Source organism: Drosophila subobscura, chromosome U (assembly GCF_008121235.1).
Source record: "Drosophila subobscura isolate 14011-0131.10 chromosome U, UCBerk_Dsub_1.0, whole genome shotgun sequence".
In the NCBI taxonomy this organism is placed as follows: Eukaryota; Metazoa; Arthropoda; class Insecta; order Diptera; family Drosophilidae; genus Drosophila; species Drosophila subobscura.
The window spans coordinates 8,815,221-8,829,100 of NC_048534.1; the positions used below are offsets into that span (position 1 = coordinate 8,815,221).

At 45.8% G+C, this 13,880-nt stretch overlaps 3 protein-coding genes across 4 annotated transcripts; 2 read left to right on the top strand and 1 right to left on the bottom strand.

The window, feature by feature from the left end:
• Nucleotides 1-12,137, top strand: LOC117900372 (non-lysosomal glucosylceramidase). Of its 2 annotated transcripts, none has more exons than XM_034810722.1 (7): nt 1-578; nt 7,807-8,076; nt 9,208-9,791; nt 9,856-10,111; nt 10,174-10,547; nt 10,603-10,836; nt 10,894-12,137. In XM_034810722.1, exons 1-7 carry the CDS (start codon nt 298-300, stop codon nt 11,751-11,753), a joined length of 2,859 nt encoding a protein of 952 aa, XP_034666613.1. In that variant the 5' UTR covers nt 1-297; the 3' UTR covers nt 11,754-12,137. The 2 variants fall into 2 exon arrangements, with proteins under 2 accessions (XP_034666613.1, XP_034666614.1); XM_034810723.1 differs by having other exon boundaries at nt 9,274-9,791.
• On the top strand, nt 4,642-6,142 carry LOC117900373. Its single transcript, XM_034810725.1, has one exon. The coding sequence runs from the start codon at nt 4,799-4,801 to the stop codon at nt 6,125-6,127; it is 1,329 nt and encodes a 442-aa protein (XP_034666616.1). The 5' UTR covers nt 4,642-4,798; the 3' UTR covers nt 6,128-6,142.
• Nucleotides 12,138-12,139: 2 nt separating the features above from the next.
• Nucleotides 12,140-13,643, bottom strand: LOC117900374 (transcription termination factor, mitochondrial). Its single transcript, XM_034810726.1, has 3 exons — nt 13,110-13,643; nt 12,468-13,048; nt 12,140-12,406 (listed from the first exon to the last, which is right to left on the bottom strand). Exons 1-3 carry the CDS (start codon nt 13,558-13,560, stop codon nt 12,182-12,184), a joined length of 1,257 nt encoding a protein of 418 aa, XP_034666617.1. The 5' UTR covers nt 13,561-13,643; the 3' UTR covers nt 12,140-12,181.
• Between the last annotated feature and the right edge of the window lie 237 nt (nt 13,644-13,880).

Below are 13,880 nucleotides of genomic sequence, written 5' to 3' on the forward strand. Positions count from 1 at the left end.
TCATTTCTCTAGTTTAATTTTAATCGCATTGACTAACTAGAACGGCATCGGGCAGAGAGCGAAGCACACGCGTTTTCAATTTCGCTGTGTTTTTGTAAATAAACAAAATTAAACAACTCGAAAGTGCAACGAACGGAGGGAGGGCGATACATAAAGAGAATTAAAACAGAATCTTCTCTGCCCCGTCGCGTGTGTGTACGTTGCGCGAGTGCTGTCTAACTAATTTAATTTACACATAATATGCAGTGCATGGTACTTAATTAAAGCAACTAAGGAACTAACCTGAGTCACAAAGCAATGGCAACAACCGGCGAAACAGGGGAAGCAGCGCCCCAAGCGCTTAGCAATGGGAATGCGGGTGGACGTGGAGCCGCCGATTCCGCCAGCGCCGTTTTCGAGGAGAAGCTTAAGCAGGAAGCGGAGGAGGAGGAGGCGCGTGCCGACGAGCCCAACGAGATCACGGCCGTGCCGCGCTACGGCCTCAAGCTGAAGTTCGGTCATGTGTGGCCGGAGCGTAGGATCCAGAATGTCCGCGCATCCATCCGGCAAACGCTGCCCATGGTGCCACTTGTGTGCAGGTGCGATATATGTATGTGTGTACTGTTATCTGATTCCGATTGTGATGCTGCTGCTGCGGCTTTTGGGTGGGTGGTTGATGAGGAGGAGAGACACGTTCATACATAATTAATGGAGGCATATTAATGCGAAATCAATAACTGGTCCCAAGAATACCACAACAGGAGTGACACCGAACAGGGCAGTTCCCGCACCCGCGAGCCAGTGCGTGCCAAATATAGCGCCAGGACCTGGCCAACACACACACAGTAGGCTCGACGTAATTTGGATTCCATTGTGGACTCGTTGCCAGCTTAATGACATTAAAAACGGCAGCAGGACAGGCTAAGGGGACAACAGCACGCAAGGGAAATGGAGCTTATGTATCTATAGATAATGAAAAGGGAATTTCATATTGAGCCGTGGGGGATGTTCATTGAAAGTTGAAGCTACAAAGTGGACAATCTCTTAATTCAAATGGATTCATTCATCTTGTTTATTCTGTTGAGACTCTTTTGCGTGTACTCCACATATATTTCATCTCTGAATGTCAAATAATTGTTGTTTGAATGGCTAATACTCCGTCCATTACCAAATTCTTGTACTGTATGCCACTCTGTGTGTGGGTAAAAAGTACTTTGGCGCCACAATGTTACCAATGTTAACCTCCAAACCTCCCCACCTTCTGTCTGCCCGCATTGGCGCCAAGTTGGGCGTCCTGTTTGCGTGTCCTGGCCACATTTTCGGAGCTACGAACAAACAAAAAAGGAACCCGCACACCCAGAGCAGTTAACTTTTTGAGCTGCCTTTACGTATATTTATAGTAGAGAGTGTGAGAGAGGGTTGACAGAAGTTTCTTCAGCATATCCAACATATTTGGGTAATCACAGCACAGAACTGACCTAACAAACTATTCCACACAGAACAGAGTGCCATGAACTCTTCTTTCTATAAATATGGGTCATCGTTTGGGGTAGTACATGTGATTCATAGAGTTTGGAAAGGTATTTTCCGGTTTTAAAAGAAAACACACAAAGGTAGCAATTACACAACCAATTTGGCCTGTGACTAAGCATTGCATTCATTTGTGTGAAATATTCGGGGAACTCGAGTTGATTGTGCTTCTGTCTGTGCTCCTGCATAGGTATTTTATAATCTCCAAATATGCCAACACATGGCTTATCGGTTAAAATTGATAGGTGCCTGAGGGGCTGCTGATTGATGGCCCTTGCAATACCCTTAAAAAAATATGGATATGGAAGTCAAACCAATAAATCGACTCAAGTTCAATGCCATATCACTTCCAGTACACAACTATTGTTTGATTTAAAAATAAACATTTTATTATTTAAACATTTCGTCGCTAAATTTTCCGTAAAAAAGTGCTTTCTCGTATCTAATTTCTTAACCAAACAGTTCCAGTCGGCAAAAGCTTCCTCTTACTGTTTAAAAATCATAATTCAGCAACGAAAATTCTCTGTTCTTCGAGCACTCCACGAACCCTTTACTTATTTGTAGGCATTTCTGAGCATTTACTTTCGATTTCCATGACGTTGCGCAATGGTTTACCCACGCAAAAAGGCAGAGATACGAGTAGCATAACACACTTGTTCCCCACTGCAGGGAGTGAGTCGTAAAACATCTGGCTACCACGAACTTCATACGCTGATAAGAGGGCCAAGTCTGATATTACACACCTTATCAAAAGGTGTGGAAAGTAATCTGTGTAGATAGTAATTTGTGGCTCTTCTAATCTAGTGCTTGGATACCTTTTTAGGCAACATTTAACAGGCTGTAAACCTGTGACCACATCAATTAGATCACCACTAACGATGAAGTGCAAAAAACTACAACACTGACCTGTCTAATAATTGTATTGTAATTCAAGAGAAATACTTACATTTACTGCTTACACTTGTACTTCTATAATTTATTCTTTTGCCCCGATTAAACGTACTCGAACACACATTTAGCTCAGAGAGCGATTAGAGAAGCCAAAGCAAGGTTGACAGAGCGGTTTTCCAGCTGAATAAAATTCTCGTATTAGTCTGATAAGGCTGTAGTACATTCAGATTTATTAAAATTAAAATAATAAATAAAATTTATAATAATTTTCGTGCTCGATCCGCTTTAATTGCAGCAGATATAAGCATAAGCTGAGTTCTTAATTGTAAATTATACCCAGAAATATATTAACTAGTACCCACAGATAATCTGTAGCTAAATCCCTTTTCTTCATAAGTAAAATATTGAAGAATATGTAACGACTTTCCATTTGAATGCCCAGAGGTCTTGCTCGAGTTCAATGTAACTTTGTTGACCCAGTTCCTGCAATTTCCTTTTCCTGATTGCCAACTACTTTTCACTCAATTCAAATCCTAGTCAGCAACTGCAGAATCTTTTTCCAGAAACCAAATTCTGTGAAAGCAGAGCAGAGTGCCTGGCGCCAGCCCGGAAGAGCATAAACCCAACTGCTACTCGCACTCCTGTCCTCTCCAGACCGACCCCAACCAGCATGTCTGTCACACATCAAACGCTTTTGGCACAGCTCCCAACGACCCTCCTTGAGCTCCTCCTTAAGCTAACCGATAAGCAAGGAGCGCGTCTTGAGAGCATCCTCCGTTTTTTCAGGGTATGTGGAAAGAAGTCTGTGAATGGGAATGGGAACAGAAAGCTACGACGGAGATGGTTTGCCTTTGCCATGTGCATTTGCAAATGGAAAATAAAACATTTCATTTGCTTTTAGGTTTATTCCCACTCCTCATATGCCCATGCAGACGGAGCACTTTTCCTCATTGTTTTTCCATGTTCAGGCATTGACTGAGCATTTCTGTGATGGAAGAGGAGAATCTTTTACATGTTGGGATGAAAGGAAGTTCCCTTGGGGAAAACATTTTAGTTTATGGAGTATTAAAGACGAGTCGGAGTCGGTGTCCCTTCTGGCTTTAGCTCCCAACTTGTCGCATTTTGTTTATTTTTGATTTGTTATTTTTTGGTTGGTTGGATGGAGTCTGCGACTTTAGGCTGGATATTTGATATTTATAGACTTTTCCAGTGCGGCCCTGGGGGAGGCATGAAAATACATTTACTGTGACCAAGTCTGATGGGTTCCGTTTCTAGAGACAGCATAAATATGCTCCTCTTGTTGCAATGACCTCATTCAGAATTCATTCGAAAGATACAAAGGTACACATCATGGAATAATCTTCTGTAATCTGCTGCATCAGCTGTGGAAAAACTTTGCCTTATTCACCACCTTTGCTTCTTGACAAAACTCGTACTTGGTCCAAGTTCCTTCAACAAATTAGACCCCAAGCCGCAAAAACTTATCCAATTCCACAGACGACAACAAAGTTGTGTATTAATTTGAGACGGCAAACCATGCAACCCGCAATAGTGGTCCGACCAACTTCAGTTGTTACTTGCCACCAACAATTTATGTCCCTCTCCCCAACCTGCCCCATTTGCACCTTGACGTCACTTGACCCACGCTGACCCCAGCAAAAGTTCTCCTATCCGGCAATTTCACAAATTGTGTGGAACAGAAAACAGAAAAGTTTCTTCCAACAGCACAAAAAAAAAGCCGAGTACAACGCAGCGAAATGTTGCTAGATTTGGGACAGGCTGGGGCTGCCCGGGTTGTAACTCAATTAAAAACTACTTTTCGTGTCATGGCAGGAGCCTTGAGCTAGGCCAGGACTGAAGCAGGACTGTCCTGCGCAAGTTTGGATGATTAAATAGCCAGAAAATGTGTAACTTTCAAAGGTGATAAAGAAGGTTTAGCCTTTAGTTTAATGACGATTATTGGGCTTCTTTAATTTTTGTTGAGTAAAGAATAATTAACGAAAGGGTCGATGAGGCGAAGCTTAGAACGAAAAGGAGTAAACGAGAAAGAGAGAATGCAGTGGGAATTATTTTAATATTTTAAAGCTAATATCGGACTGCGTGAGCAGAACGGGAACTGCCGTAGAACCGGGTAAAAAGCGCCCTCAGAGCGCCAAGAACTTTTTGAATCTATTTTTAAATAGCAAACAAATTTATCGAAACATTGACTTGCCATAAAGTTAGCCTTTAAATATATGTAAACACACTCCAATATCAGTAGAGAGCCACATGCTGTGGTGAGCCTGCCTGAAATCAGTCAGTCTCAGTAATTCTCAGTATTTACTTGAATCACTGAAAGGCAAGCGAACATTTAAAATTGTGTGAAAAAAAGGTAAAGCCCAAAGGATAAGTTAGACCGATGAGTCGCCACGAAAATGTCGTATGCCGGGGATGCAGCAAGATGGGATTCTCAGGTCGTTGCTATCGCTGCTTGTGCTGCCCGAACTTCGACATCTGTGCGGACTGCTATGACCTGGACTTCACCACAGAGAGCCATCTGTTCGACCATCCGGTGAAGTGTATGTACACCCCGTCCGATGTGGAGCTCTACTTCGGGGGAGAGTACATCAGCAGCGATCCACCGCAGAGCTACAGGTGCCCCTACTGCAAGCTGTGGGGCTTCAACGAGGCCACGTTCCTGGAGCACATCTCGGGCATGCACGCCAATGCCAGTCCCCTGCTGGTCTCCACCATGATCACCTTATTCGAGCAGCAGCAGGCCTCACGCATGTTCCTCGAGAACGAGCAGCTGGCCTCCATGGCGGCGGCGGCTAACTCGCGCAATGAGCAAATGAATCGCACTGAGGGCACCCTGGTCCTTCGCCTGGAGCCGCTCAATCCCGATGGCAGCTACCGAAGGGAGGACTTCTTTGATGATCGACGCGTCCTGCTACGTCGTCCCGCCGCTGGGTCAGCGGAGCTTCCCGATGTGACCACTCGTGCAGGAGTGCCCGGCAGACGACGAAGCGGTCCCAGGGCAGGACTGCGCTTCAGTGTGCGCACAGTCGATGGGGCGTCCCCGGCGAATGGGTTCCGTCAGCAGCCCCCGCCCCCCTCGTCCTTCTCAGAACAACATCGCATGATGAGCGACATGATGCGCTACTATGAGACCACAACGCTCCCCAACAGCAGATCAACTCGGGCCAGGCACGAATCATTTCCCCAAAGCCCAACCAGCGACCAGCGCTTTGGCCGACCATCAGCGCGAAACTTTTTTCTCGTTGATCCTCCCCCTATGATAAATGAGTTCCTTGGTTCTGGTTCCGACATGCCCCCCGAGATGATGAGATGGCCAGCTTTCATCGCCGCACCAACGATGATCCCCACGCACGCTTCCCTCAATGTGGCGCCACGTGAACTAGCTGCCAACACACTGCCATCCGAAGACCGTGATGTCATCACAAAAAGCTTGAACGAAACCCTGATCCAGAGCCTGATAGCCTCCATGATGAAGCCGCCACCAAAGGAGAAGCGGGACACCCGTTACCTCTGCAGTCGCTTTCTATCGCACGAGCCGCCGGAGTCCCACAAGCAGAGCGCGTTCCTTGCCCATCGGGCTGAGTTTGTGTCTCAGCTATTTGCCTCGGCACTGCACGAGGTGGAGTCGCCCATTCAAGCAACACAGTTGCAAGCTCTCCCGATTAGCGATGTCGCCGGTGCCGGCGATGCGAATTTATCTCCCCAATGAGCGATTTCAGCTCCGATCTCCCATCATACAATTTGCGTATGGGGACAGTTTTGTATTTTGAAGTTTCTCAAATTTTCAGTTTTGATTTTCGTCTCAATTCCAAAGAACTTCCTCCGATGCTTCACGCCGAGGATAGTAAATTTGTAACGTGATAAAGTGCCTTTAGGATTGAATAAATGTTGTGTTTATGGTTGAGAAAGTTCAATCAGAACTGCATTTAGAAGTGGATTCCTCTTGATTTTTATTGCACAGGTGATACTCAGAAATAATTTTAAGGGTTCTTGGTTCACTCCATGGAGAGCCCACTAAGTCCTCCCACTCAGTTGAATTGTGGTTTCATCTTCCATCTTCATACATTTCCATTTTGTTCCGCAATTTTTCCCATTTTCACATTTTGTTTAATTAATTTAAATGGTAAAACAAGCAGCATACAGAAAACTGTCTGTCTGTGCGGGGATGTGTGCAAAGAAATACGTTTTTAATTGAATAATCGTATAATTGGATAAATGACATTAAAGTGCACCTTTGGGTCGCTTAACCAGTTGGGATTTTTGCGGAGTTTACTGAAAGCCGAGCATCCTCTTTGAGTTGCGGACTGCCTCGGGCAACGAAACGTGAACATGGCAGGCAGACGACCCTTTTTTTCCCTTTTTCGCAATCAAAGGAAAATATGAAAAATAATTTTAAAGTGTCTGCACGGTAGTCGGTCTCTGTTTATTATTTTTATTGCCATTTTAACACACAACAAAAATAAAGTAATAGTATGTACACAGAAGCATTTGGTTACTCGTTCCATTAACATTCTAAACGGTTGACAAAAAAGGTGTGTCTTGGGTTGCCATTTAAAGCGTGTGCCAAAGGTGCGTTTCGCATGTCACACAGAACGATTGCCAAACCATGCCAAAACCATACAAAATTGTGTATATAAATATTGGGTTGGGCTGCTTAAAGTTGTTTAAAAATATATAGAAATATGAACAGAAAGAGTCTGAATTTTCTAAACGAAATGAAGACCCTTTGAAAAGCTGAAATTGAATGAGAATCTCTCATTTTCACTTATTCAATTGGTGCCTCTTCGTTCACATGTTGTGGCAACGAGTATTAAGTGAGCTCTTGAGCTCATGTAGACCTCTGAGTTTTTTCTATCCATTAAATTTTCCACCCCTTTCGTTTGGCAACGTTTTACTTCTAGTTAACATAAGCAACAAAATCGAACCATAAGAAACCCAAGTAATACCAAAGTAAGTGTCAAAAAGGAGGCTACTGAACGTGAGTCCTTCCCCTGAAGTGTGTGCGACTTCACTCCAGAGTTTGACAAATATTGAATATAATTATTGGTTAATTATCGCTTTGCATAGACCGTAAATATTTACATGCATGTCAACCAGCTCGGTCACTGGTGCCTTGCACTTGACTTTGTCAACCACTGAGACGTTTGCTGACCTTCACAGAGCCACAGCGCCCCCTTGAAGGGGGAGAAAGAATCGCTAAGCCCTAACGTTCGACTTCCCCAACGGAAAAGCTCACACAATTATGACATCATCGGGGTCAGGGGCAGGCAGTGGGATTGGGATGGCGATGGGGCATAGGAAATGGAAATGAAATAGAAAATGGGAGAAAACTTTAGCTGAAATATGATTTTTTCACCCAGTTCTCCCGCTCTCATCCACCCAACACAGATATGCGGCCTACTACTGGAAAGTGTCTCGTGAAGGTCGTCGAGTGTACATGGACTACTATTACATGGAGAATGGGAAACAGATTTATGGCGTGCCCATCGGCGGCATAGGCGGTGGCACCATTGGACGTGGCTATGCGGGCGAGTTCTGTCGCTTCCAGATGCGTCCCGGCATCTACGAGTATAATGTGGTGCAGGCCAATCAGTTTATTGTGACCATTAAGGATCAGAAGGGCTGCACCATCTTTCAGAGTCTGCTCTCCAAGTGCAGGTAAGAAATAGTTTATCGTTTTTTGCTGTATTTATCTGTCGCTTCATTTGCTCTATATAATATCTACATAATATCCCGCCAAAAGCCTTCAAATTGTAGATACTTTTTCACACTTTTTCTGTTTATGTATTTATGTAAATCCCTATTGTGATTTTCTGTACACTTTTTTATTTGTGATGCCTGATTCGTGTTTCTTGCATGCTTTGAATTTTCTTTCATTCTTCATTGAGCGAGGAGGCTTTGCATAAATATTATTATTCGTTTGCATTTCATGATGCTGGTCTCCCTGCATACATATTTACGTAAAGTGCCCAAATCATTCGTAAATGCTGTTGTAATTTTATAAGTAAAACAACTTTAATCTGACACATTTCATGCCAAAAATGACATCGTTATGGGGACCCATTTAATATTAAATTAAAATTAATAAGTTTCTCTTGACGAACCAATACGACGAAAAGTTTCAGCAGAATCTGTTGTGTACTCATTTAAATTTTTTTAAGAACTTTTTACCATATCCCAAAGTATATATTTATAGTCCACAAAAATCATTTTCGGTAAATGCATAAAGCATGGGCTCAACTTTCCTAAACCCAACAAAAAACCATCGAAAAATTAACTCTTTATGTAAATAAATCCATTAAAAAAATGGTATTTCATTATAGTTACATACTTCTCATCGAAAAACTACTCTGTCTTTCCGGTACTTCTTTACAACATACCCAAAAACCACAGTTGTCTACCCCTAAAAATCATCCTGAAGTGCAAGCTAACGATCTACTCTGTAGAGAACACTGTAACATTTCAAACACTAACCCTAGCTAAACCCTCCAAGCGGCGTTGGTTCTTCTCTAAGAAAATCTTGAAGCGAATTCTAACCATAATTTGGAAATAAAATATATTTTTCTCTCATTCTGGATGCACAACATATACAAATACGAATTATTAAACACGCAACCAAACGACAACACCAACAACAACATCATCATCACTGGGATATCCATAATGGTGTCCCATGTGGGGTATTTATTGGGCGATGCTTTTTGGCTTTGTTGCGCTTTGCACTTTGGTTCCGATTTGGTTTTGCTTTACGCTTTGCCACATGCGCATCCAATCCACACCAACATTTAGCACCAAGTCCGGCAGCGATCCTGAAGCCGATGGGGAGAAAACTAAATGTCAACTGCCCAATTGCAGCAGTCGCCAAAAGCAGCCGCTGAGTGCCTGGCACTCCAACATCGAGGACTCACGCTGCAGCTACACGGGTCTGTATCCGCGCTCCTGGACCGAGTACGATCTCTCGCACTATGGAGTGCGACTGGTGTGTCGCCAGGTGTCCCCAGTCATACCGCACGAGTATCGCGACTCCAGCCTGCCGTGTGCCGTCTTTGTGTGGAGCGTGGAGAATGTGTGCGACCAGGAGCGCATTGTTTCCATCACGTTCACCTTCAAGAACGGCACGGGTAACAAGAAGCAGGATGCCGAGGGCGGTGCCGAGTCGCAGCTGATCAGCGCAGGCAATGCCAAGGGTGTGGCCATTCGCCAGAAGATCGCCGACATGCCGTGCAGCTACAATCTGGCCTGTCGCGTTCTGCCCGAGATCAGCATCACGCGCTGTCCGCAGTTCGATCCGGCTGGCAGCGGCGAGCAGTTGTGGGCTCAGCTGAAGGAACACGGCCAGCTCAGTGAGCAGCCCACCGGGGAAACCCTGAAAAGTGAGCGATTACCATCAGCCCATCCAAGTTCGATTTGTTATTCTGTTTTCGTATTTCCTTTTAGCCAAAGATATTGGCGTCGCTGTCTGCTCCCAAATCGCACTCAAGCCTCAGGCCTCGCATGAGCTGGAGTTTGTGCTGGCCTGGGACATGCCCAGGATACAGTTTCCCAGGAAAATGCAGACACACACGCGCTACTACACCAAATACTTTGATGACAGCGGCGAGTCGGGGCCAAAGATATGCGAGCATGCCCTGAAGCAGTACCCCAGCTGGGAGCGACTGATTGATGCCTGGCAGCGGCCCATACTCAACGATGAGTAGGTGCTCATTTAGCTCCCAATTAGAGTGTATTTTAACTGGTATTTTGTTTCTCTTACAGGACTCTACCCGACTGGTACAAGTGCGCCATATTCAATCAGCTTTACTTTATCTCGGACGGAGGAACCATCTGGCTGAAGTGCGACTCGTCGCTGGGCAAGGAGCTGGCCTACGATGATCCCAGGCTAGCCTATGGGCGCTTTGGCTATCTGGAGGGGCACGAGTATCGCATGTACAACACGTATGATGTCCACTTTTATGCCTCGCCAGCTCTGGCCCATCTCTGGCCGAATCTGCAGGTGAGCCTGCAGTATGACTTCAAGGATGCCATTGCCGCAGAGCTGAGCGACACACGAAAGATGCTCTATGATGGCAAAGTGATGCCACGCAAGGTCAAGAATTGCGTGCCACACGATCTGGGTGATCCCGATGAAGGCAAGTTACAGACGCCACTCGAAGGGAAAGGGAATTAATGCGGTGTTTCTTGCAGAACCCTTTACCTTGATCAACTGCTACAACATTCACGATGTCAACGATTGGAAGGATCTCAATACCAAATTTGTGCTGCAGGTCTACAGGGACTATTATGTACTCAATGAGCTGGCCCAGGCACAAGCGGACAATGCCAGCAAGTTTAGCTCCATTGAGTTCATCGACAAGGAAAGCCTCTACGAAATGTACACGCAGGACAACAAGCGCAAGAACTCTTCGGACGAGAAGCAGCGTAAGTCGTATACTTTATGGACTGACAGCTAAGACTCTCCAAACTATTTCCCTGCAGAGAATCGCAAATCCGCATCGATGTACATCAACGAGACCAATGGCAAGGTGTATCTCATGGATGCATTTGGCTATTTGAAAGCCATGTACGGGGCCTGCAAGGCCATCATGGAGCGCACCATTGAGTATGACAAGGATAACGATGGACTGATTGAGAACACAAAAATGCCAGACCAAACCTACGACTCTTGGGTAATGGATGGACCCAGCGCGTACTGCTCGGGCCTGTGGCTGGCCGCTCTGCAGGCAATGTCGGCCATGGCCAGCATTCTGGATCAGCCAAACGACTGCCTGCGCTATCAGGACATACTGGAGAAGGGCAAGCGATCTATGGAGGAGAAGCTCTGGAATGGAAGCTACTACCGCTTCGATCTCTCGCCCAGCCATCGGGACACCATAATGGCGGATCAGCTGTGCGGCCATTGGTATCTGAAGTCTTGCGGCTTTGACTATGAAATCTATCCAAAGGAGAATGTGCGCACAGCTCTGAAGAGTATTTACGACAACAATGTGATGGGCTTCCACGAGGGCAGCATCGGGGCAGCCAATGGCTTCATAGCCAATGTGGCAGACCCCTCCAAGCCGGGCCATGTGGACAACAGCAATATCCAAGCGGAGGAAGTGTGGCCCGGCGTGGTCTATGCCCTGGCAGCCACCATGATACAGGAGGGCATGTTCGAGGAGGCATTCCAGACGGCAGGCGGCATGTACAAGACCCTCTCGGAGCGTATTGGCATGAACTACGAGACGCCCGAGGCCCTGTACGGCGAGAAGCGTTACCGCTCCATTGGCTACATGCGGCCATTGAGCATCTGGTCGATGCAGGTGGCCCTAGAGCGGCGTCGGGCGCTGCGCGACTAAGTCGAAGTCTAATCACGTGCTACACAACCAAAGATATTTCTAAGCGAGCACAAAGAGGTTCTTAGCTTTTAGTTTAATCTTTTTTCGAGGTGGGGAAACGTAACGAGCTTACAGAAACACAAAAAATGAGGGCTGGCAATGGCAAGAGGATAATATTCCAGTTCATAAACAATAGCTTTACACATATGTCTGGCTGCTTACTCCATGTCTTCTCTAGCTATAAATCCACAAACACACAATTCAATCTGCTAACCTCTGTTGAAGTACAACTACGAAATGGTATTCAAATGGAGCACAAACCGTATTTAAATGTTAGCTAAGCAAAATATTTAAATCAATGTATGTATGTTTGTTTCAATTAATTATAAACGTCTTAAGCAAGTATCTCAATGTATTCAACTTATCACGGCAATCTTTTATTACTGATCTCAAACCGATCTCACTTGGCTCTTCCAGCTCTGTAGGAACTTTTCATACTCTCTTCTGCTGCGACAAAGAATGACCAGGGAGGAGGGGCGACATCCATGGCTCTTGAGCTCCTCCACACGTGCCTGGGATGTCTTCAGGCTGTGGCACAAAATACGTGGAACTTGCGCAATTTCAAATCGCGTGAATTTCGCTTCATCGAGCAAGTAGTCGAGCACCTCCTTGATCTGTAAAATTGAAAGCAAAACAATTATATTATCAGTGTGTGTTTGAATGTGCTGCACTTACCTTTGTCACCCGCACAGTGTGCACCTGCGGGTGTCTGTCCATAATCACTTTGGTTTCACTCACGCTAAAGCCCAAGCGATGGCTCAAGTACTCCACCACGGAGGAGTGCGGGCCAAGCACTTGCAGCTCATCCACAGACAGCTTGAGGGAGCGTTGCAGTATGGGCTCGGGACAACGAACCATCCACGGCATGATCTTGTCCTTTTTCGCCCGCTTTGCCCTCTCCAGACGCAGCTGCACGGACCGCGGGGTGTACCGAAAGGCCCACAGGTCCTTCAGTATGTTGATGGGCGACACATTGTAGTCGATCATGTGCTGCAGGTTCTTCTCAAACATTTCGTAGGGCATCTCCAGTATGAAAAGCCGCTTGCAGAGGTATTTGGTGACTATCTCCGGGCTCACCTGCAGAGTCTCGCTGATGTAGTAAACGCGATTCTGCTGCGGTATCGTCTTCATCTCTGTGTTGAGGGCGCCGACCAGCTTGCGAAGGCGTGGCACCGTGAGACGCAGGAAGGGCACAAAGTGATTGATGTCCCGAATGTTCATAGACTTTATTAGCTGCAGTTTCAGCTGCAGGCGCTCTGTGGAAAACACACAACTGTAGACATATGCAAGTCGCTTAGCAGCTGGAGATTTACTCACTGTTTTCCAGCGACAGCAGCCAGGGATACTCCACAAAGCTGCGTTTGCTGACACCCTCCAGTTCCAGCAGGTCCAGCGTCATGGTCACGGAACGACTGCGGTAGCAGCGGTGCACCGATTCATCGCCCATAATCCGCTGGAGCTCGGCATCGGTGAGCCGAAAGCGTTCCCTGAGTATGTCAATGAGAACGCTGGCCTTTGTCCCTGTTTCCTGCTCCGGGCGATACGGTACGTACTCATTGTCCGCCTCGCTACCAGGACTCGCTGTGGTGGCGGCTCTCGCCGTTAGCAGGGACTTCTTTGGCCTTGCCTTGCTTTCGAACTCGTACTGTGTGAACAACGTGCGCCTGGAGCAGACAACTGGTGCTGCTGTAGCCAGAGCAGGAGCTATGGCCGTGGGTGTGTGAAGCCTGAGCGCAATCTCGAAGCTTCGCAGCAAATTTCGCAACATTCCAAATAGCTGAGACTGAAAAATGTTCAACAATTTTAAATTACAAAACAAATTTGAGTTTCCTTCAGACCGGTGATGATAATAGCGCTGCCAACTTGTTGTCTCGAACAGCTGTCTTAATAGACAATCAAAAGCTGACTTGAACGGTAAACCAACGCGTTGGTTGCAACGGTTAAAAACGTAATTAAGAATGGAATGTAGGGAGATCCCAATGAAACGCCAAATGCTGGTAGAGGATGTATACCGATATACTGTAAATAGGATTGCTATAATATATATTTTATAGATATATACATAATAATATTACATATATTTCACAG